General features: G+C 40.7%; 1 protein-coding gene across 2 annotated transcripts; it reads left to right on the top strand.

Annotated features, from left to right (window-relative positions):
• The first annotated feature begins 2,525 nt into the window (after window positions 1-2,525).
• On the top strand, window positions 2,526-25,154 carry LOC102288537 (protein APCDD1). Of its 2 annotated transcripts, XM_014334316.2 has the most exons (6): window positions 2,526-2,610; window positions 2,699-2,964; window positions 9,981-10,164; window positions 10,853-11,378; window positions 21,418-21,739; window positions 22,996-25,154. In XM_014334316.2, exons 2-6 carry the CDS (start codon window positions 2,925-2,927, stop codon window positions 23,457-23,459), a joined length of 1,536 nt encoding a protein of 511 aa, XP_014189802.1. In that variant the 5' UTR covers window positions 2,526-2,610; window positions 2,699-2,924; the 3' UTR covers window positions 23,460-25,154. The 2 variants fall into 2 exon arrangements, with proteins under 2 accessions (XP_014189802.1, XP_014189801.1); XM_014334315.2 differs by having other exon boundaries at window positions 2,547-2,964.

Raw genomic sequence — 25,154 nt, 5'->3', positions numbered from 1 at the left:
CTCCTTCAAAAAGGCTACTCTTTTAATCTTGAAGGCATGGATATAAGCTTCACCCTGCAAAACATGTTTTAGCACCTTATGACACAAATCGCACCTGGTACTCCAGAACACAAGTTAAAGCTTGTTACACATTTTTAAGGTTGAGGGAAAAAAACTCCATTAAAATACATTTGACAAGCAAAACACATCACATTTATTGTTGACTCAAATAATGGAAATCAAGCTGTCTATGAGAAATTTTTTCTCCTTTATGTTTTTTAAATCGCTTTAAGTTTTGTCCACTTTGTTCTTTGATAACAGAGGAAATTAATTTGAAGGTGTCTTGTGACAGAAATCTCTCAGTCCTTTCCAAGCCGTACAATAAATGAACAATGAACAAGCAAAGGAGAACTTAACCCCCTGCCTGGAGATGAGTGGAGTTAGATTCAGCTGGAGGGAGGATGAAGATCAAAGAGTGTGCAAGAAAGTGGCAACATGCAGAAGGTCACACGGATATGATGCCATCCTCTAGGGTAGGGGTGGGGAAACTCCAGGCCTTAAGGGCTGGTGTCCTGCAGGTTGTAGCTGTGTCTTTGATCCAACACAGCTGATTTAAATGACTAAATTCCTCCTCAACATGTTGTGAAGTTCTCCAGAGGCCTGGTAATGACCTAATCATTTGATTCAGGCGTGCTGACCCAGGGGGATATCTGAAACCTGATGGACACCGGCCCTTGAGGCCTGGAGTTCCCCACCTGGAGTTGCTTTAGGGCAGGGGTCCCCAACTAGATGTGTCCGTGATCCAACACAGCTCATTCAAATGGCTAAATTACCTCCTCAACATGTCTTGCGGTTCTCCAGAGGCCAACCTTTCAATTTTTACTGTCATTTAATAACACAACTGGCACCCTGAGGATGAGAATGGGCCGGACAGACAAGTGCTGCAGATCTGCAGTGTCCAGTATAGGGTTGGCTTGCGTGTTCAACTTTTGTGATGGACATGTGACAAAAAACTATGAATATAAAATCTGTTTGACTGTCTGACTGAGCTACAACTTAGTAAGTTTTAAAGGGAAATTAAACTGTTTAAGTTATAGAAAAGCCTGATTGTGGAAGAAGCTGTCTGAAATCTGTGAAGTGTTTTTAGTTTATGCCTCTTCAGGTTAAATTGGTTGGTGCTAAAGGCTACTAGTTTAAAAATAAAAAAACAGAAAAACATATACAAACCTCTATAGCCCATTTTCATTTCTAAATGAAGCCATTAGGTGCTAATACACAGAGATTTAAACCACACTGCTGCACACTGGTGGGGGAAATGTAGTCGAAGGACTCCTGCAGGTCCACCCCTGTTCTTGATGTGCCATGCGACACTTTAGTGTATTTGCCTCCCAGTAAGTTGCTAAAAACCTTTTTCAGAGCTGCAGAGATGATCTCTAAAAGATCTTTTTCACTAACCTCTAAATTATTCTAAAATTTTCCCAAGATCATTTACTCTGTAAGTTTTTATTAATTTTGTTCTTTTAACAGATCATTTTGAGTTAAAACTGAGTGAAAGTCATAAATCGATAAACTTATAATCAATAGTCTGGTGATTATAAGCTAGTAAGATGACGCTACCAAATAAGTTTTTGATTTTCAATTTTTAAATGGATTTGGTGCTTTTGCAGTGATACAATAGAGTTTTAAAAGCAAATGTACCACAGATGCCTCAGCCTCCAACAGACTGGGTGAGTGATGGAGGAGCTGGAGTGCAGCCTCAGGGTTAAAAGATCAGAGAGACAAGAAAACCTCAAATTGAAAAGAGTCGGAAACTCAAGGCCACAGTCTCTCTTTATCAAACACACACACACACACACACACACACACACACACACACACACACACACACACACACACACACACACACAACAGGTGTTCTAGGAGAAGGACACTGAACCTCTGTTGTTCTCCCTCCAGGCAGGAGGATACGATCTGAAGGTGTATAATTTGAAAGCCATGGTCAAGAAAAATGTGCAGCATCCATCATGGATGATAAGAAGGAGGATGTGGGACCTAATGAAGGAGGAACCAGTAAAGGCTAACCCTAATTCATCTTAAACAACATGAGATTTTCTTTTCTTTTTTAATTTATTTACCCTTTCATGTTCGGTGCATTTTTTTAATACACGCCTCTACTTTTTGATCAGTTCACCTCTTCATTAGACCCTTTCTGGCTTTTTGTTGATAAACCCTAGAGAGTTGCAGGAGAAACTAGGGGCAGGTATCAGGTAATGCGAAGATATTTTTGAGTGAGAAAAAAGAGACAAAACCAAAACTGTTCTCAAATTTTGGACTAGTAATACAATATCTGTTTTTTTATGGCATCTTATTTTTACAGTCATGGATATTTAAAATGCAATGAGAAAATAACATATTCAACCCGAAAATACAGAAAATGTACTCCCCAAGAAAAACATGAGAAGGTGAAAAATACATTTTTTTTTTTCTCTCTTTGGATTTTGCACTTCACTGGGGAAGCTTAAGCACCCTCCCCACGCCCATATAATATCTAAATGGGCGGGGTGAGTCCAATCTCTGGACACACTTCCAAACACTCCTCCGGGGCGCAGCACACAGGACACGCGCGCTAAAGTAAGAAAGTTTTTTGAACTCAGCACCACAATCTCTGATTGTTTCAGGGTGGCTCGCTGTAAACTTTAGACTTTACTTTGATTTCCAGAGGATTCTTTGTTCGGATGCGAAAGTACAGCGGGCTTCTTATTATCTCCCTCTGCGTATCGAGAGCATTCTTCATATGATGCTCGGATTTTGCAAAAGTGTTTTCTCCACGCTTTGGATCCAAAATGTGAGGATTTCTGTCGGAATAACTTCGGACGCTGAATAAAGGGAAGCCTGATCTGCGTTGTGACCAGCGTGAAACTCGTTTTAATCCAACTAAGTCTGAAATGGGGCCGTCATCTAAGCTGCTTCTCGTTGCTTTTTTGGGTAAGAAACTTTCCCCCATGTGCTAGTGTTTGTTATTCTGAGGTTTCATGCGCTGCAACAAGTGTCAGTGTTAAAAGATTTTAAAAAACTGAGCTCAAAGCATGTTTTACTCCACGTGCGCTTGGAAACATGTCCATGTGTTTCGTATTTGTTTTTCTATACAAGCTGTACAGTTAGAACAATTTCAGACGGTCATTTAAGTTAATTTATTTACTTTGCTAATCATTTAAACAGCACATATGTAAGATGTGGGTCACTCTTAGGTTAAAATTCCCTTCATCACACCTGTTCACTATCATGGCTTGATGTTTGCCTCCATTCAGGACAATCTTCGTATTAACTTTGCGCCTTATGCCATAGTGATGTATAAAGGTTAGAAGGCAATAAAAATCTTCCCCGAGGCTGCTGGGCAGATGAAAGCGCTGCGAGAGTTAAGAGCCACTTAAAACATCCAATCCTGATGAAAACCCTGTCTGAGCAGCAGAGGATTATGGGACTGCAGTTGACCCAATCCATCTGTTGCCAGTGACAGTGGAAGGCAACATTTGGCAGCAACTTCAAATAACCTGGTTGAGATAAAAAACGACATTTTGGGGTCCACTTATCCTTAAGTGTGTTTAAGTGAATCCGAACGTTCAATTAAGTGGTGTGTTATTGCAGCCTTTCAGCGTGGCAATGAAAATGCACTGTCAGGCTAGATTAGAGTGCGCTGTAAATTTACTGGGAGAGAAAACCTCAGCGTGTCTTTGGAGAGCAAAACGGAAAGGTTAAAAAAAAAAAAAAAAAAAGCCAAGAAATGGACCCACGGAAGAGCAGCTGCTTCTATTTCACCTTTTTACTGAATCTAATCTATTCTGCTCAGTGGACCTCAATGGAGCCATGACGTTTTTATTGTATCTGCATATAGATATTGGCTTAACTGACAGCTTTACTTTAATGTTCATTTCAGAGTAGTTGCTGTTGTTTTTTTATCATTATATTATTTTGTGTGTGGTGGTCATGTGGCTATAGTTTCTTTAAACTTTCAGAAAAGTTGAAAGAATAGAAAGTAGCAATAAAAAAATAGAAACACATTTCACCCATATTTGCTATAATTTGACTAATATTACACATATATTGCCAAAATTGGCATTTTGGTTCAAAAAAGGGGTTTAAAAAAAAAAGAAAGAATACACATTTTAATCTCATGCCTGCCTCTGAAATCCAGATTGGACAGATGTGCTATTGCATTATAAAATCATAGCCAATAATTTTGTACTTAACATCACAGTAGTCACTGTAAAGTAACTTTAGTGAATGGTAATACACCAACAAAACCGGCAACGTTGCTGACACACTGTGATTGAAATCATTTAAAGGAGTTTGTGTTGATGTCTTGAAGGTTCATAAAAGCATTTGTGCAAAATGCCTAAAACATAATATATCGTATCAGCTAGTGCTGTCAGTCTGCCGATGCATTGGTCTGGCTCTGTAAAAGCTGCTGTAATTTGGGGTTGCACTGGGTTGGATGCCAGTTACCAGCATTTATCAGCTGTTAAAGTGGTCTGGAAGTCAAAGCAGTTTGAGACTAGCAGATCTCCAAAGACGCCAAATAACCATTGCCATAATTGCAAAGCATCACTCAGACAATTTGCACAATAATTTCATAGCGAGAGGGAGAGTCGTGCCGGCATAACTGAGAGAGATGCAGTCAAACTGCAGCGAAAGGAAGCGAGGAAAGGAAGTAGGAGGCACAATTTGTAGCCTGGTTTGTCCCGCACATCTGTATCAGCAGCCAGTGCAGGAATGCAGTAAAAGTGCTGGTTGTGAAGTTTGGATGGATTACAAAACAATCTCATCTCAAGGTCCATTTAGTCACTTTTCTGTAACTTTTATGTGAAGCATGGTCCACATCAGCTGTTGGAGGTGTTGTTGTTGACACTGAAATGCAGATGTTCACATTTCCATTTTCCCTCTTGAAGGTTGAGCTACGAAGAATCAGATGGCTTCCAAGAAAAATCCCCCAAAAACCTTTAAAGTGCCAAAGCAGCTGCTAAATACTCTAAAATGAGACTACAGGGGCCCTGTGAAATTCCTGTTCCATTCGTGTGTGGTCTATGTTGGTGTATTTTTTCAGAATTAAAAAAGTCTTATTTTTTTTTATTAATAGTAATTATGGTGGTGAATTTTTCCTTATTTCTTCAACATTTTTCAAAAACAGTCAAAGCTTTGGATTAAGGAAATTGTAGAAGTGGAAGAAAATGGATGGATGTCTTTAATTTGTCCCAAAGGAAGAAAAATTCTGAACAAAAATAGAAAATGTATTTTCCAACATTTGGTCCAGAGTAAAAAATCTCATCAACCTGATTGCCATGAGCCCCAGAGCCTGAAAATACCTGCTGTTTCTGATGGCTTTTCACTTGGCACCACTGTGATGTTGACAATCATGGTTTTGTCTTAGCAACTTGAAATTTGTAGATATGCGTGTCCCACTAAGGAAAATTAAAACTGGGTTTCCTACTCCTGCCACCCTCGGGTAAAAACTTAGACTAGAAGCAATGACGTTCCCTCCTGGCTCAGCCTTCTTAATGTTTAATGCTCACCGCTAGCGTGCATTACACCTGCTAAACATTAGCATTTTCTGTGCCAAATTACAGCCTGTATGGCTGTGCTGTATCTTATTACTTATTTTTCTCTCAAGTTTATATAAGTTTACCTAAATGCATCTAAAATACAAAAACAGGGAGTCAAGTGTAGCTCAAAACTCCTCTTTCCTTTGACATTGTTTTGGCATTTCCCCCATGCAAGTACAATCTGACAGCTGGCTCTACTCTCTTGTTACTGAACCAAAGGAGTATTTTATGGCTTTTACTTCCTAATCTGTGTAAGTAACTTAGATAAATGTGTACTGGCTTTCGAAAGGTGCAATTTTCCTTCTGATCTCCAAGTCGAAAGCCTTTCAAAATACTCAAGCACCTCCACTTTTCTATTTTTTTTTTTTTTTTATGTACTCTATAACTTCCCACCTCTGGATGCAGCTGCCCTGAAGTTGAAGTGTCATTTTGTCTACCCTTTTCAACTCCTGCGCGGTCACTGCCAGACTCTGAGATAACAAGAAGAAAAGTCCTTTGTCTGGTCTCTGCTCTGGAAATTTAGGATTTTTCTCTTCCCATAAATGCTGTACAGTCTCTCTTCTTGTCAGGGGTCCCAGCCTTCTTACCTCACCAGTGGGATCGGGCCAACTGGAAATGTTCGCCGTGGTTTGGGACTCTGGGAGTTTTGTGGGTGCTTTGATTTAGATAGAGCAGCAGTTTGGGAAAGCAGCAGCAGCAGCGAAGGGCCAGAAAGAGTTTGAGTGTAGCCGTTCTGATTATTGCCTTCACGAACGAAGAGTTAAAAAAAAAAAAAAACTAGTGGAAGAAAGTCACACATTCAACACTAAAAAAGTGCAAAGAAGCAGGCGTCTGATGCCTCCTCTTATAAAGTCATTTTTAACAAGCTACGCATAACCTCCATATAATCATTTCCTCATTTATTTCCCTGTCTGAGTCTGTTTTCCATTTTGAGTAGGTCCACATTTGTCTTTGATGTAATGTAAGAAGATTTGTAACTGTGGTTCAAAACGAAGCTCACGTTTCATTATAATTTTGATATTTGCACAGGCTTCCCTATGACACTGCTGACTCTGGATCAGGTCTGTCTAACGTCATGACAGAAAGATATCAGCGATGTTGCTCACAATCTTATCACAAAGAAAAAAAAAACATTTGACCACGACTTAAGAAAACATTGTTGAAGATAACAAATTATGTCTTAATCTAACGAAACAGCAGATTTTCACAGAAACAAAGATTTATTATTCTCCTCCTTCATTCTCAGGCTGTTGCGTAAATCCGACATTAAGCTTCAGTAACCTTTAGAAACCACTCCCTCCTCAAAAAAATTAGTTCTGTCCTTTTTTTGTTTCTTTTTTGTTTTGGGGAGTTTTTTTTGGTTAATGAACTTATGCTCACACAGTAATGTGAGGAAAAAAGTACACCAAGTACCATCTTTACTCCAATAGCCAGCAGATTCGTGTCCCACCACTCAGTTGAAACTCCGTCTCTGCTGTGCGCATGCTTCAGTGCAACATGACTGACTCAAATGTTTCATAGTTCAGCTGTTGATTGGCTCTTTGTGGATGAGGTGTGAAAACGGCAAATTTCTATTCAGGATTCTTCTTAGTTCCACTTTTCTGGCTTATATGATGTTTCTGAACAAATTCCAGACCCAACTCTGCCAGGTAAAGCTAAAAGATCACAGATCTACCTTTTTTTAAATTTTTTTTATTTATTAAAAAGCACTGTCAATATCAACTAGTATATCTAATTGAAATTCCAGTTCCAATCTTCATTTTTCTCAGGAAAAAATGATCCGATAGTGTTATTCCACAGTTTTCCAGACAATCCCCGGGTCTCCACTGAGCACAAACTTCAGAAAACAATATGTTAGCAGACTGATGGATAAAATTAGTTTTACATATAGGATATAATTTAAAAAAAAAATCAGCAAATAAAATCTCAGATGAACCACAACATGACATATTACACTGTCATTGTTTAACAAAAACAAAGCCAAAATGCAGAAGCGTGTGACAAACTAAGTACACCCTCTGAGGTTTTAGCTTGTAGAATCATCTTTAACATTTTTTAACTTGAAGTAATCGTTCTCTGTGCGACTGGATCGGGCTCTCGTTTGATTGCTGACGAATTCTGGCCAACTCGTCTTTACAGTTTCGTTCAGTTCATTGAGGTTTCCATGAACTCATCTAGGCACAGCTCTCTTAAGGTTCCACCACAACATTTCAATCAGGTTGAGGTCTGGACTTTGACTGGGCCGTTGCAACATCTCGATTCTTTTCTTTTTCAGCTATTCAGCCATGGGGATCATTTGACTGTAGAGTAGAGGAGTTCACGGTCAACTCAATGACTGTAAGGTGCCCAGGTCCTGGCTGCAAAACAAGCTCAAATCATCACCTTCAATCAACACTGATATAAGCTGTTTTTTCTATTATATTGCCTTTGCTTTTTTTGCTAAACGTGCTGCTGCGTGTTGTTGCCAAACATCTCCACTTTGGTCTGATCTGTTTGAAGGACACTGTCCAAGAGGTCCTGTGGTTTTCCTGTTCTTTCTAGAGCCAAGAGGCTGGCATACCTTCCAAACAAGCCATACTTGTTCATTCTTTTTCTGATTGTGCATTTAACATGCTAATTAAGGCCTGTGCGGTCTAAGATGTAGCGCTTGGGTTTGGGGGGGGTTTGCAATTTATCTCAGCATTGCACGGTGTGACCTTGGGGTGAATTTGCTGGGACGTCCACTCCTTAGAAGATTGGTTACAGTCTTGAATGATTTGCACTTGTGAATAATCTTTCTGCTGCATAATGACAGACTTCAAACTGTTTGGAAATGGCCCTTCCCAGATTAATGGGCAGCAACAAAAGCTTCTCTGAGATCATCTCTGACTTCTTTCCTGCTTGAATGCTCCACACCAGCGCACCCCCGAACTGCTTTTGCATTTTCTCTTAAAAAATTCTTCTGTTAAATACATAATGGCACGGTGTACCACTTTATGTTCTATTCACCTAATTTATAACCGGGTAACAGTTTCGCAGCTAGATTTCTGTTTTCTTTTGGATGTGCTCAACCCTTAAATTCACCTGCTATTAAACCCGAGGGGTTGCATAAAAGTGTTAAGTGTGTTTTAGATTATACATCTCACCAGGTTTCCTTTTTTAACACTCTCAAGCGCACACTGTTAGTTTTTGCTCTCATCATAGTGAAAACAAGCTGTTGGCAGCCGCTCAGATCGTTGCTGTGGTCCAAGCCGAGTGCAGGTGTTAAAAAAACCAAAAAAACATTTATATACATACGTGCATAACATGCAGCAAACTGTGAAGTGTCTCCTTTGATTTTTAAGATCAGCTACAGCAAACAGAGCAGCGTTACTAATGCCACCAGCTGAGTCGGGGGATCAAGTCTCTCCCACTGTCCAGTGTTTCCATTCAGCAGTGCTGTGATGTGGTGATTTGCACACAAGCCTGGGCTAGCTCTCATAGGAGCTGCCCGACTGGGTGTAAAACAGCTGGATGGAGCTTTGTTCTTCATGGAGCTTTTGGCTTCTTTTAATCAGATGTTTTTCTCCCTCCTTCAGTGTTATTAGTCTCAAATTAAAAGCTCAGAGGCGACCGCAGTGGCATTCCTTGGCATTAAATGATATTGCCAGGCAAGTCGGGTCTGATAGAAAGAATTCATGGCAAAGTCTTCATATTTCAAGGTAGATTTTGATGATATCGGAGTATTACATGGCATAAATCCTTGAGGGAATGTGAGCTTCGGGGCTTTTCTCTGGCTGTAGGCTTTTTAAGTACTTTCATTTCCGACATTTTATCCCTTTAAGCTCAGTCCATCGCTGAAGGTATTGTTTTTCCATGTGGTGCGTCAAGGGCACGCGGGCGGTGTGGGAACTGAGCATACAAATCGGCGCAATCTTCGTCATTTGTCTTGGTTCGTTTGAATGTTGTTGTTAAAAGTGAGTGGAAGCCGAAATTCACTAATTGGCCCTCAACCTGTCTCACGATCTGCTCATTTTCATTCATACCAGGTGTTACAGGTTGTTGGAGCAGCCATGTAATCTCTGGCAATGACAAGAGTAAAAATGACAAAATTAAACCTTCTAAACACTTCAAAGAGGCCTGGCAGATTGAAAGCATGAGGGAGACTGCTGTTTCGTTTGATCTCAGCGTAATTGGCGTTCCCAGTTGTCCTAAAAGCGGTAATTTTTTAGAAGGTAAAGATATGCCAGAATAAACAGATTCCTCTGTGGTTTATCCAGCCTTTCAAACTCGGTGACCCCAACATTTGATGTTCAAACGCTGCTCAATGGTAATTCAACAGCTGTTTACAATGTAATTTTCTGTTTGATTGTTTTACATTTGTTATTGTACGTAAAGGCTCGTCATCATCATCATCTTTGTTTTCTCATCGTCTTGTTCCCACAGTTTGGGTTGAAGGTTCCTCTCTTCACTACTCAGAAAGCCGCTCAAGTCGCCTCTATCCAGAGAAAACCTTTGGCCGATCCATCAAAGACTCCCAGTGCCAGCACATGCTAAAGCACCTTCACAATGGCGCCCGGATCACTGTGCAGATGCCTCCCAGCGTGGAGGGCCACTGGGTGTCCACCAGGTTGGCGTCTTTTCTCTGTATCTTCCCCCTAACCAAAATCTTTAAGAGTTTGCATTACTCTCTAGCAAGCTACTACTTTCACTTCATTATAGTAAGAAACTCTTAGCAGGAGGTGATTTTTTTTTTTTTTAATTAAAGCTTACATTACTTTCACTGTGAGTCGATGTGTGTTCACCACATTTCTTTATTTTTACACCCACTGATGTGGTTCACAGGCACATGGGAGTGGTTTGGAGGCTTCCTTTAAACTAATGGTTGCAACTCAACAATGGGGAAACAGGAACACAAATAGTAATAGACAAACTCATTGGTTATGATGTTAAAAAAAGAACAACAGCAAGTGGGTGGGGCTTTTGCTCTTTATATATAGATATATAGATACAGATTAGTTTCAGCCTCCTACTGTCAGGTCTGACATGTCTGAGCTTCTCTGAATGCACCACCAGACAGAAACTTACGCTGATCTCGTGACATTCTTCACAAAAGAATAAACCAAAGACGTACAACCAATAAAAAAGGCTGAAGCTAGTCAATCTTCTGTGCAGATTAATTGGGTTATATTTCAAACATGCTGTTTGTGAAACTCAAGGCAAGGAACATGAATACCACTCAGCTCTTCACACAAACATAAATGTTTTTAAGGGGTTTTTTTTGTTTCTTTTTAACAGCCATCTGTCCTCTCTTTCAGCTGTGAGGTCAGACCAGGCCCAGAGTTCCTGACACGCTCCTACAGGTTTTACCCCAACAACACCTTCCAGGCTCACCAGTTTTATTATGAGGACAACCACTGCACCAAACCCATCTACACGCTGGTGATTCGGGGTCGACTGCGTTTACGCCAGGCCTCCTGGATCATCCGCGGTGGCACAGAGGCGGAGTACCAGCTCCATCGTGTCCAGATGGTGTATCACACAGCCACCGTGGACAAAGAGCTCAGCCAGAGGCTCAACCGCAGCTGCCGAGGGGCAGTGAAGGGCGCCTGGGAACCCAACGCGATGTACGAGCTGGTGAGCGAGGAGGGCGACTACGACTGCACCAGAGATCTTAACTTTGCCATGCATGAGCTGCAGCTGCTGAGAGTGGAGAAGCAGTACCTGCACCACAACCTGGATCACCTGGTGGAGGAGCTGTTTCTAGGAGACATACACACTGAACCATCGCAGAGGTTGTACTACAAGCCGTCCAGCTACCAGACCGCTTTGCAAAACGCCAAGGCAAGTCCCTAATGATCCTCCCTCGCTTAGGGCTTAGTGCATTGATGCTATTATGTAGCCTTAGACTTGATTCTAGAACAGAGTTTGTCCACTTGTGGGTCGTAATATTAAATTAAAGAGTTTTTATAATTACAAAACATTAAAAAATAAGTTTTGGGGCGTCCATAACTTTGAACTATTGTTATAGCCTTAAAAGTCTACTGCTGTACTTCAGCACAACCTGTTGGGTTGTCTAAAAGCCTACATTTTTTTAAATCAGCAATAGTGTGACTGTATATAAAAGATGGCAACACTCATTAGTCAATTAAGTACCATCATGACGCATCAAGCTGAGTGTCATCACTGTCGCCATCTTTGTGTTTTGTAACCAGACATGGAGTGGATAGACTGTGAAACTCTTAGACACTGAACCCTCGCACGGAAATCTCATTCTGAAACATGCACCAGAATGTTTGTTTAGCATTTTCCAACAGACTTTCTTTGCAACCAGGCTCCTTTTTGAAACCAGCAGTCGCCCCCTTCTGGGCATTAGAAAGAATGCAAGTATAAGGCACACCCACTTCAGTTTCAAATGTCACAACTGGAAGCTACTTCCATCTTTTATGCACAGTCTGTGGTTAAGACACTAAGTTTCTCTGTCAGTAAACAGCCAGTGTTATTTTAAAGTTGGTAAGGCAGGGACTATGTTGAAGTTTGTAGTTGTGCAGAATCTTTGCCAGTAACAACAGTTATTACCTGCAGGGGATAGCTGCCTCACTGTGCAGGAACCATGACTTACCAGTAGGAGTCCTTAGTTGAGTGACGGGAATGAGAACTCTTCCCACCCAGAAACCTGACGTTTGTATTCATTGGATCGTAGGTAGGGTTTTGTTTTCTGTCCCGAGCATGCAACTCAGTGTGCAACCTCAGCTGAACTCCATCCCTGCTGTGTTGACCCTCCACACCACAAAGACCACACACACCAGATAGAACCTGAGCTGACCTGAAAAACATACATTTTAATTTGGGAGCTATCTTATGTATAATTTAACCAAAATCAATGAGGAGACCAGGATAAACTGTTTGCTAATTGTGTTTGTGTTTTAGAGGGAAGGCCTGTTTTGTTTTTTTTAGGGGGGGAAATTACATTATTCTGCTGAATTATCGAGTTATTGATAATCCAAATTATTCTGAGGCGGTTAAGCCCATCTGTTGTACCTAACTGATATCTATTTAGAAAACCCTAGTCTGTGTTAGGATCTCTGTGTAAATCAATAATCTTGAGCTTAGACCTTTGCACACTAAATATTTGCACTGAAAGAAACCAGAAACTATCTACATACTGATTTCATCTCCACTGTGCTTACAGGATGTAATTTCTGTATTTACACTGCTGAAAAGGAGTTTCCCTGCTGGCTGAAACCCTAGAGTGATGTTTTCACTGTCACCCTCTACAGAGATCACAATGAAATCCTGTTCGGGTCCGCTGTCTAAATAAACATTCATATGTATGGGGATGACGGGGCTTGGTGTTGCTGATCAGAATGTAAACAGTGTGTGGGGTGACGAGCTGTGATCAGACAAGCTCCCCTGTGGCGCTGTAATGACCAGAGCTGCTCTCCTTAAGCCCCTCTGGCCTGCAGAGATGCAATGTGAAACCGAGCCTATCTCTGGGAGCAATCATCATGCGGTATTCCTAGAATTTGGATTGATGCGGCCATATGAATTAGTCCAGTGAGCACATACCAGCTCCGATCTTATGCGTGCCTGAGGCTCAAATCAAACTGTTGCATGTGCTCCGTTTTGTCTTCAATCTTTTTGGAATAAAAAAAGGAAGTTGGACTGTTGGCGGAATTTTCAGTGACACTTCCAAACTGGGAATCAGTCCTAGAGTTGCAGCCTTGAAGGGAAAAAAGGGAGTTTTTGCTTCTGTCTCTTTCATTTCTGTTACCACTCCAGTTCAGTTAATGTCAGTGAAGTTTCTTTTTAACAAAGCTTATAAAAAGTATTCTCTTCCCTGAAACACCGCCAGTCTTTTTGTGTATTTTCGAAACATCCTGCTGTCAAGCTAGAACAGGGACTGTTTCTTTGCCAGGAAGCGGTTCCAATAAAAACTCTTCAGTGTGTTCTTCAGATTACTGAGAAACAAAGATTGTCTCTCAGTAACCTGAAGAGTGTCTCTGTTACAGAAATACTCTTCTTAATTTCTTTAAATGCCATCCCATCCATCCATTCTCTTTGCTTATCCTTTTCAGGGGGGAGCCTATCCCATCTACCATAGGGCGAGAAGCTGGGTACACCCTGGACAGGTCACGAGCCTGATGCAGGGCTAACGTAGAGAGACAGACAACCATTCACACTTGCATTCACACCTAAGGGCAGTTTAGAGTCACCAATTAACCAAAACCCCATGGTATGTCTTTGGACTGTGGGATTTTCATTAAATGCATTAATCAAAACGCTGCATGCATCTACATACAGAAGATTATTGCCAATCACTACAGCTGCACTTTGCACTTTAGATCATTTTAATCACATTAAAAAAATGGATGTAGTCTTTGCACCTAATGCTTAATTATGCCAGTTTATGTATGTGTTTGCCTATGAAGAACCTATAGAGAGCCTTTCAGCCAATGCCAACATGCTCCCCTACAGTCCTCCAAAATCCCAAATGCATGGCGCGCTATATGGATGACTCTGTGTATCAGTTGAATGCTGATTGGTTGAAAAATGTGCCAGAAAAGGGAAGGGAGCACCAGGAAAGTGCACAAGAATTGGCTTTCCATAGTTTTTAACACTCAGTTTGACTCCTCTGCACTGCTGGCTAATGGACCAGCAACAGCACAAGCAAGAGTAGCGCACATGGGTGTGCCCCCATCTGACAAGATGCTGTCTGCAGGTAGATGGGCAGTATTTAGCTGCCAGCACACAGCCACTGCTGTACCATAATTTCCCCTTAAAAGGTGAATCTAGTGTCAAAGTGCCTTAAAACTGCATTCTTTCTAATGACCAACAGGGGGGGCGACTCTTTAGGTTACAAATAGAAATCGGATCTGAAATTTAAAAATGACTCTGCCACTTAATCACTCATTTAAGTTTTTATTAAACATGACTTGATGTTTGTCCCGTTTGGTTAAACTACTTCTCCGTGATGTAGTGGTAAATACATTCACCATACTCTCAAAATACCTACGGTTAGAGGTTGGGTGTAGACAAAAGTCCCAAGCTGATATCCTCATGGCTCCAATCCTAAGCCAGAATGAATGGGATGGTGTCCGACATAAAATCTGTGCCAAAACAAACATGCAGATCAGTCCACTGTGCTGATCGCTTGCTAAATAATGAAGTAGAATAGAAGATATGTGCTGCAAGGTTTTAATCGTATTCTCAGATTCAGCAATCTCTCCTCATGTTTAGTTTAGTTTAAAAACAAATATGGTGATGGCTGAAATTCCTATCTTGAGGGTGTTGTTCACAGACCAATGTATGATGTCATCTCAGATACACAGGCTGTGATTTCAGCATCTTTCAACTCAGTGTGCTGGTTTTAAAACCATCAATTTCACTGCTTTGATTTACATTCAGACACAAACATAGTGGAGCGTTTAGTAGCTAAAGGTATTTACAAAAAGAGATGTTGGAGACCAGAACAGTGCTCAAGGAATAAACACTGGACATGACTGTAATAAAATACAGTTTAACTTGATTTAATGCAGAATAGATTCTTTGAAACTCCACTGTATTTGAGTGGAAACCACTCTTGAAGGCGAACATTATAAAACTTGCAAAAAAAGTAGCTCCTTAGTAACTCCCTATTTGGGTAAACGTGGTCATTTGTTTCTATAATAACACAAAGGTCTACATTAGAGTATTGTTTTTCACGGCATTTTTCAGTTACAGTAAATTAAGTTTCGTATATTTTCTTGGTAAAGCAGCAGTACAGAGTACCGCACTCGTTCTTACTCGAAAAGCACTCAACTGGACCATCTCTTGAGGTTGTAATGGTTTCTTTTCAGGGATTTTTTTTATTTTTTATTGCCATGGTGATGATCCAATACATTAATCTTGAGCAGTGTACCCAGGGCTGGTCCCAGGACTGGTCCCAGACCAGAACATTTGCTGGTGCCAGCATGTTCATTTGTGGTTCCTGGGTGGAACTCAGCAGTGATGCAAGAGCAAAGCGGGGGACTGTGTTTTTAAGTTTTCTGTCGCCCCGGCTCATTGCTGCGTCACTGAGGCGGCGTAATGACCACTTGATAATGATCCTTGTTAAGAAGGGATCAGTTTTGGGGTTTTTTTTCTATATTGTTGCTGTTTTTAAAGTGTTGTGTTTGCTCATTTTGTGTGTGTACTTGTTATGCTGCTCTTGGTCATTTCTTTCATGAAAGTACCTCAAAACTTGAGAAATAAAGCCGGTCAATCTGAGATGAAAGGTTTTTTTATGAATTCCCAGGAAGTCGTCTTACAGAAGGGATACTGGTATAGCTCAATGGATGCCAGTTTAAAAAAAATCAAAGTATTAGGACTGTCTGTTTTGCCAACAGGTCTCTACGGAAGGTTTTGAAAGTCCGATATGGTTTCAGTTTCTCATAAAATGTTTGCTCCTGGACATCAGCTTTCCCTGAACTACGTCCCAAATGGAAGAATCTGCCATGACTTGGATTGCACTTTATTTGTACGTCACCTCTGTTCAGTATAGTAAAAAAAAAATGAAATGGGGGGGGGGGAAGTCACTTATATGTAGCAACGGTAGTAATATCCTCCCTCATTTCCTCCGTTTTTATTTTCTTCATTTCCAGTAAAGTTATAAAATACTTTGCTTCTACCTAAAAGTACGTCCAGCATTTCATGGCAAGCCGGACACTGTAGGCTCAACGCGGCAAAGAAACCTGCCTGCTAATGATTTCCTGTTAAATACAAGGTTGAACTCTTGGCTGGAGTCTTTGGTCACTGACACACTGAAAACCCATCCATGCTCAGATCCACTTAAACTTTTCAGCATTTTTGCTGGTTATGAGGGCATTTATCCAACTTGTACATCAAACATAATTAACCCGTTTACAAGTAAATAAAAGGGAACTACTCTGATGAAGCAGCCTTTTATTTTAAATGTAGTTTTTAATTGAACAATTAAATATTCAATCAAATATTCTCCACCACCACCAGTTTGTTTGTCAGTAAATAGTTTATAAACATTTAACACATGCTTTATGACACTACCGTTATTATTACGTACAGAATTTCTTAATGCTCGTCATTGTCAACAATTGTAACTAAAATCAGAGTTTCAAATAAAAATTCCAAATTTTGGTCAAGAAACGCAGCCTCTTACACTCTGGTGTTATTTCAGTCTTCTACTGAAAGTCTCTTTGAACACTGAACTAACTGCATTTACACTGTTTAGATGAGGACGAGTACAAGCATGGCTTGTCCTTGTTCTGGCTAAGATGAGCCCTGTCACACCTGTGCACTGGGTTTATTCATTTATTTTTACACAAAATTTAGATTCATTTTTGGTTAGTTTAATCTTTTTCATATTCTCATATTTTTCTTATGATTATTACAGATTCACAGGTGGCCATAGAAGACTATCTGCCTCCATCTAACCCTCTCCCTAGTGTCCTCTGCATGTCCTCCTTCACTGTATCCAGAAATCTCCATGTTCAGCATTCTCCTACTCTGCACATGTTCAAACCATCTCTGCATTGCTTCTTTAAAGCAGCCTGAGCCGTTCCTCTGATATGCTAATTTCTAATCCTGTACATCCCGGATTTAAAAATAAGCGGTTGTTGAGCTGCACTCCCAGGCAAATTCTTTTCATTTGAAACCTCTGACTTTCCAACTCTGCCCCCCGTTTCCAAACCATACACCGTAGCGGATCTCATTACCATCTTGTAAACCTTCATCTTCACTCTTGCCGCTATCCTTCTGTCTTAAATCACCCCTGATGCTGCGCTCTCTTCCTCACCTCTCTTGTGCACTGTCTGTGCACTGTCTGTTGCTTTGGATGATTTACCCCAAGTATCTGAACTCATCCACGTTCACTCCCTCTGCTCCTGAACATTTTCCCTGGTACACCTCACCGTCTCACCAGGCAGTTTAAATCATTAGCTGCAGAGCTGATATCTGTACAGTTATGTCCACTAATCAAGAGAGGATGAATTACCCATAATCCTTTGTGAATGAGGCCATCTGTGATTTAATGCTCTCCTTTATGCACTTTACTCTTTATGCAGTGGATGTGGGAAATAAACTCCCTGGTCCATCTCTCTCTTCATCCATTGTCCAAAGTGAGCATATTTTTTTTTTCCTTCATAATTGATGATTACGATTACAACAGTTAAATATTGCTATATTAATGAAGCACCTCCAGCCCCCCACTCACAACTTTTCTGGAAGAAACTCTGAGCTTGTAGTGTCATTTTGTTTGATTTATATTTTCAGATAACATTATCAGGAAAAGAAGCAAAAAAAAAACAACCCTGCACTGGTTTAAATCATTGGTAGTGTCATGATATATGGGACAGATTGGTATCAGTAGGAGGACATATTCATTGTTAGGCCAGACAGGAAGTCTATATTTTATGGGCTCGGAGTCCCTTCAGATACAAAACATTTTCCACACCTGCGACTGAAACTCTCCGGATTCCAGCTCTTTTTCTTATGTCCACACATATATATGCTAAAATATACGCACATGCTGCATTTTCCTCTCTCCATATGCAACTCTTACATAAACACACACATAGTGCACAGCTTTTAAAAACACACTGTTCTCTCACACATACACTGGTGGATTCTGGTGGGAGGCCTCCCTTCCAGTCGTCCCATTAACCTTTCGCTCTGAGGCGGTTATGGAGCTGCAGTGGGATTATCTCATCTGCAGGATGTGGTGATACTCCAGCTTTTTCTCCTCATTTTACCGTTCTCCATTTCTTTCTTTCTTTTAAAACTCCCCATAAATCTCATGCAGACATAATGTTGTCTGGGAAAAAGAGCGATTGAGTTGAGAAGGTCAGGTCTTAAATTTTGACCACCCTCAAATAACAAAAAACTCAATTGGTTCCCTGGAGTTCAGTCTTTGGAAGAGATTTTGTGGAATATGGGATGTAGTTTCCAGCTCGGAGTCTGTTGGAGAGCCCCGGCCGTCCTGTCTGTGGACACACGCTGCTCCACCTGACTAGTGATATTAACTGAATATGATTAACTGTTTTTTTTATGCATGTACAAACGGTGTGTGTGTGTGTGTGTGTGTGTGTGTGTGGGGCATTAAAACTCAGCATGCTGTTTTCTGTGTAATGGCTTTAAGTAGTCCCGACATCTGTGTTGTACTGTGAAACAATGTGTTCTCTTTGGCTCCAAACACTCCAGAGGGTCAGACTGAATGAAATAGTTTCCTTACTCTCCTCCGAACAGATTCCAGTAGTTCTGTGTGTGAATTTCATGACACAATGTGCTGATGTCATGAAAGGTTTTCAGGACAAACCGATTTCAGTGAACATACTTCTGTTTTGTCTTTTGTTTGAGTAGCAGGCTAAACTTTGAGTTCGTGAACAGTTTGCACTATAATAAGCTGACTGTCTCATAAATGGTTCACTTTTTCTTTTTGTTTATGACCACTTCTTGTGGAGCCCTGAAATCTTCTCACCATCACCCACCTGTATAAATGTAAATGTTGGATGCAGTCGGACTATAGACGGTATAAAACACAGACGTAACCACTGTGAAATCACTCACCACCAGTGTTTTCACCATTGTCATCTCGTGATTTGAACTCAGACATGATGAGTGGAGTTCTGATTATTGAGATTTTTCACATGACGTCATGTTGTGTACCAATTTAGATGTGATGTGACCACTGACTGTCGTGGAAACTGGATTCAAAGAAGGCTTCTTGGGATTCTTTTGGTTGCTAGTAGAGTGTCACTGTCTTCTGTAGTTTTTATGATTGTCTTCAAATACTTGCTAACTGCTAGCCCAGAGGAAGTAAAACTTGGAAAAAGTGCAATGTAAACCAGAAATTGAGAAAATTTGCCATTAAAGTAACAACTTTTACTGTTACTGTTGGCTACATGTTTCATAAAGTGCAACTTTTACTTTGAAGGCAAACTGTTGCAAGATGGTTGCAGATCAGACTTGTTCACACGATCCTACACTATCACCATGATTATCACACATCCAAAAATGGCATATAAACCGTGTCAGTATTAACAGCAAATCTTGATTTCATTTCAGTCTTTTGACTAAAACGTCATTTAGTTTTAGTTCTATTTTAAGGATCAGTTGTTTTACTTTTAGTCAAGCAAATATCATAAGATTGTAGTAGAGTAAATACATATAAGTGTTTTTACCAGTGAGAGTTGTTCCACATGGTTTACAAAACCAATTTCCTTCGGGGTCAACCTTCAGGATCAATAAAGTTTTATTGAATTGAATTGAAAATGGCTTATTTTTATTGACATCAAATGTGAAATAGCGCCATATGTCTACTCTTTGATTCCTCTCAAGGGTTTACATCGTCTTGTCTCCGTCAGGGAAAAAAGTTTGCTCAACGGAAACTGTGACAGTAAAAAATGTAAAAATGGCTTTACAAACAGCATATTAAGCACATATGAAGAGATTGGCTCATCTTCCAGTGCTTTGTGTCCGACAGTTTGTCACTGGTTAGACATTTAAGGTCTCGAATATTTAGACAACCTTCTAATATATTCTCCACTTTACAGTATCATTGCAAAAACAGCCTGTTTTTCTCCCCCTTTTTTGTTTTTATTTTATAGCTTCAGTCACCAATCCTTCCACTCAGAATCGGTTTAACTCAGGACACAGTACCCACTCGCTTAGTTTAGCCAATGGTTATTTGGACTGTCATCACTTATGAGTCGCCAGAATCCATTTTGACATCCAATGGCCTCTGGAGGCCACACTGCTGTTAGTCTCTTCCTGTGTGTACATCCCTTTAATCACATGGTATATCCCGCAGAGAACAGCAAAGACTTTATTGTTAGCTATAAGATTATACTGAGTACTTGTATTTCAGGCATCTGGAGCCTTTAAATGTTATTCTTGACATTTGCAAATCAGCGTTTGTTTCTTTGCTAGCAGACCTCGCCATCTTTGGCATGTTGGCATTTTTGTTTGCACATTATTGGCACGATCTGTCAATGCAAACACAATGGATGCCCTCATGTAACGTTTTGCAGATAATCCAGGTTTTGCCAAAAATAACTACTTGGGGGGGATGACAGATCTTTTGTCCAGTACGTTGACAATTTTCCTGAGACATCTGTTATTCTGTTTAGTGGACACACAGCTTTGGCGAAATGTGATTGGGTGCCGATTTCAGTGCATCTTTGTGAGCTGGGTGGATATAGTGACCAGCTGCGCAGGCTCGTTTTTATGGAGATCTGTTGGACAATCGGTGTTGGCAACAATTCATGGATTGTTTTTTGCCCTTCATGCACTAATGTTATTGCAGTTTGTGGTATCTTCAGGCAGTTAAATAAATTGTGTTCTTTTGCGGTGTAGACACACATAACTCTTTCTTTTTTTTTTTTTTTTGTACGATTTTTTCCAAAAACAGAATCATGATCCTCTTTGAGGGACAAGCTCTTCACGTTCCGCCTTGCCAGACATCTGATTTCTGTTGTATATCTGTCTTTGAATGCATTGTTACTCATCCAGACTAGTCAAAGAAACATCCAGCTGAGCTCTGCAGGAAACAGCTGTGATGACACACGAAGGCACGTCATCAGGCAGTGATTTAGGAAGTTTTATTTATTTATTTATTTATTTTCATTCCAAATAGCAGAGCATGTATCTTCTATATCACTCGATTATGCTCATTTAACTGTGGGAAGCCAAACTACAATTGTGACTAAAGCTTGACTGACTGAGATTTATAGTCCTAGTTTGTATGTTTTCAGTAAATATGACTTTAGTCATGTGAAAAATCTCAATAATCTTTAGTGCTTTAGTGCTATGACTTTTTTTGTCTAAACTCACTATTGGTAAAATGAAATCAGTTGTTATGAGCTAAATTAATTATTATTTTTCTCTTTAGAACCACGACCACAGCTGCATCGCCTGTCGTATCATCTACCGCTCGGACGAGTTCCACCCTCCCATCCTGCCGCCGCGGGCCGACCTGACCGTCGGGCTGTACGGTCAGTGGGTGAGCCAGCGCTGCGAAGTTCGCCCGGAGGTCCTCTTCCTGACCCGCCACTTCATCTTCCACGATAACAACCACACCTGGGAGGGCCATTACTACCACTACTCGGACCCCATCTGTAAACACCCCACCTTCACCATCTACGCCCGTGGCCGCTACAGCCGAGGGCTTCACTCAACCCGCGTCATGGGCGGAACAGATTTTGTCTTCAAAGGTAACTTAGTGGTGTAATTGCATTTTTACCGTAATGCTGATTCTTAAAAACACTACCAAACCCTGATTTTGATACAGTGTAGTTTAAACACAGTTCCTCTACCAGTTCCTAACATTTTTGGCGTGCTCACTTTGAGCAGTGTTTGAACTGTTGCTTGTTTAATTAACTGGTAGTCGTGTTATGATCCATGTGATCCCTATTGACTTCGTAGACACAGTGTTTTCACAATCGATAGAAGGGAAGGACAAAAATAAGACCAAGGTTGTTTCAACAAGCAGAATAAACTGGTTCAATGACACGTCATTTAAAACTCAAGTCTGTCTATCTACCATTTGGAGACAGGCTGTATGAAAGATGGATGTACCTACCCTAATATCGACCATTGGTTTGTGAAGTCTCACTTTGAGGCCTCAAGATCTTGTTGTTTTTTTGTTTAAACCTGATATGATGAGTGAGTGTGTCCCTTCTGTGTTAGCGTCACTTTTTAGATAAAGAAAGTAGTTCTTTGTTTCTTTCCCACATTTCTTAAAGATGGGGCAACCTCAAAGATATGGAGTTTTAGTAGACTTGACTTTCTAAAAAGCGATGCCTATCTTGTATACTGACTGTGCACAGAGCGCAACAATGTTATTCTATGGCAGGGGTCCCCAACTCCACACCTCGAGGGGCGGTGTCCGTGATCCAACACAGCTGATTCAAATGGCTAAATTACCTCCTCAACATGTCTTGCAGTTCTCCAAAGGCCTGGTAATGAACTAATCATGTGATTCAGGTGTGTAAACCCAGAGTGAGATCTAAAACCTGCAGGACACGGGCCCTGGAGGCCTGGAGTTGGGGACCCCTGCTCTAGATCACAGTGAAAACAAGAAATGGCCCAGGGTTTCAACAAGTAATACTTGAGACAAGTTCAGGGCTTCAGACTGCTCTAAAACTTTTAGAGAATTTGGCTGTGTGTGATGTCAGTGAGAGCTGATATCCATCATTTGCTCATATCAGGCTCACAGCTCTGGCTGCGGGAACAGCAGCTCCACCACCTGCTGATCAGACCTGCTTGAGCAAAGTTGGCTTAAAAAGAGGGGAAATAAAACATTTTGAAAAAGGATGAAATTTGGGGCTTCCTCACCCACTCAGTGCGAGATAAATTTGTGTGTTTTGAGCTGTGAATCATGCAAAGCTACTCTAGTAGTAATAATAATAAAAAGGCTTAAAATAAGCACAATAGATCGCTTTAAAGGTCTTATGTTATCTTCTTTTAGTGAACCACATGAGAGTGACTCCCATGGACGTGGCCACCACATCCCTCCTCAATGTCTTCAGTGGTAATGAGTGTGGAGTGCAGGGGTCTTGGCAGGTCGGTGTGGAGCAGGATGTCACCCTAACCAATGGCTGTGTGGCGCTGGGCATCCGGCTGCCGCACACTGAGTATGAGCTGTTCCGCATGGAGCAGGACGCTCATGGACGCTACCTGCTCTACAACGGCCAGCGCCCCAGCGACGGCTCCAGTCCGGACCGCCCGGAGAAGCGAGCCACGTCCTACCAGATGCCCCTGGTCCAGTGTTCATCCAGCAGCCAGCCATCAGATTCCAGCCAAAGGGATGACCCAGAGAGGCCTCCGTTGCACCCCAACGGCTGCACGGGATGGCACAGAGGCGGCCAGAAACGCGCCGCACTGGCCATCGCCGCGTTCGTTACTGCTCAACTTCTATTCTGGCAAAGCTAGAGAGCAGGTTGAGTATTTTATCCACAAAGACACAAAAGAGGAGTGTGGATTCATCAGAGACCCAGAGGGGGTCACAGAGACTGCATTGGTAGACTAAGTTTACATTTGTTGTTTTAATGAATAAAGGAGCATAAAGACTGGTCCCTAAACCTCTGAACTCTTTACCAAAGACTTGAGACCGCTGCACCACAGAAACTGCACTTTAGAGTGGAACCAAAGACTGACCTGTGTTTATACAAACATACAAAGATGTCTTTATATCCACACACAGACATGAGAATATGTTATATATGATCTATTTACCTGCGACTGTTTTATATGATCTATTTAGCTTTGACTAGATCATGCTTTTTTTTTTTTTTTCTTCCCACCACCTTCATAGAGAAACTCATACAAGGAAACATTTTCGACAGTGAAATTTTGACAGTGCTCTTCCCCACTCATCGGAGGACACGCTCGTCACCGTTTACAATAAAATGTACTTAACGTGTTAGAATTTTTTTATTTTTTTTCCCTTTTCGACATATAGCCTTGAAGTATGGTGAAGTCGGCAGCAGGTATTGGCCTCCTATTCCAAATAATGACCAAGCGCTTGTCTTGAATGAAATAAAACGCTTTCATGTGCCAACAGTTACCCTCCATGTAATCTAGAGAGATGTTTTTGTTCCCTCACCGCTCAGACAGCTGCTTCCTCGCTGGCAGACACTCGACCTTGAGTCCAACGAGGCGGTTTTGTAGTTACGCAATGCTCACAGTGGGAACGACACCTGGAGAAGTGACAAACTACCACATACGAGAATGCAGGAGATCACTTCAAGTGAGAGCTACTTTAGTTTGTCCAAGTCATTCTCTATACTACTAATAAAGTGGATATTTTGGTTCTTTATCAATCTATTGCAACTGTGAACGATGACTGTTTTATTTCTCTCTGACTATACGCAAAGATCTAAAGGCAGGTTTAGATCTTCTGCCAGTTACTTTCTTGATTAATTGTTGAGTCTATAAAACCTGTGATCAAATGGCTGTAACATTTAATAAACATTCAGAGGTCCACTTCTATTTAAAACAAATATGAAAGCAGTGAAATCCATATGAGATGGAAACTGGACATCTGGAAAAAATTTCTCTTGGAAAAACAACCTAAAACATCCCTGCAATGTATTTAATGTTAGCTCTGAAATTATACTGCCAGTAATTTTACATTTCTAATTGCTATTAATGGAACTGGAAATCCATGGATTTATTGAACTACAGCTTCTGGGCTAGTACTACAGGAAAGATTTTTACTACGTTACTCCCTTTTCAAGCATAAATAGGAACTCATTTGTCAAGGTTAAGAGGATTATCCTTTCTTAAAATAAAATTAAACCCTTAAATTTTGGGAAATCTACTTAATTGTGTAATAAAATGACAATTCTATGATTTGCAGTCACTAAAAACTGTTTTTCTCTTTTTAAAGGGTAATACTTCAGTATGCTAGTTTGTTTCACTCCATCCATTCTGGAAACTTAAGCTATTTTTCAGTGAGAAATCAACAAGCACTTGGATGTGTTTCAATTTGATCATAATTAACTGTTCACGCTTATGATACCTCATCGGTGAAGAGCAGAAACTTTACATCTCTACAATCAAAAATAACTACAGTTAGACCCAGACATTTTGGACAATTAAAATGTTTTGTTTTGCTTTTGTAAA

This window comes from Haplochromis burtoni, unplaced genomic scaffold, assembly GCF_018398535.1.
Source record: "Haplochromis burtoni strain Fernald_Lab_line unplaced genomic scaffold, NCSU_Asbu1 Contig_78, whole genome shotgun sequence".
Lineage (NCBI taxonomy): Eukaryota > Metazoa > Chordata > Actinopteri > Cichliformes > Cichlidae > Haplochromis > Haplochromis burtoni.
Note: the sequence above shows the minus strand (reverse complement) of the source record. Positions and strands in the feature narration are given on the sequence as shown.

What these genes read in the sequence shown, in the direction of transcription:
- LOC102288537 (XM_014334316.2), top strand. Translation starts at nt 2,925, where the DNA reads ATGGGGCCGTCATCTAAGCTGCTTCTCGTTGCTTTTTTGG. An exon ending in CCGCTTTGCAAAACGCCAAG is followed by an intron (nt 11,379 to 21,417) that starts GCAAGTCCCTAA and finishes TTTTCTCTTTAG; the next exon opens with AACCACGACCACAGCTGCAT. An exon ending in AACAGATTTTGTCTTCAAAG is followed by an intron (nt 21,740 to 22,995) that starts GTAACTTAGTGG and finishes ATCTTCTTTTAG; the next exon opens with TGAACCACATGAGAGTGACT.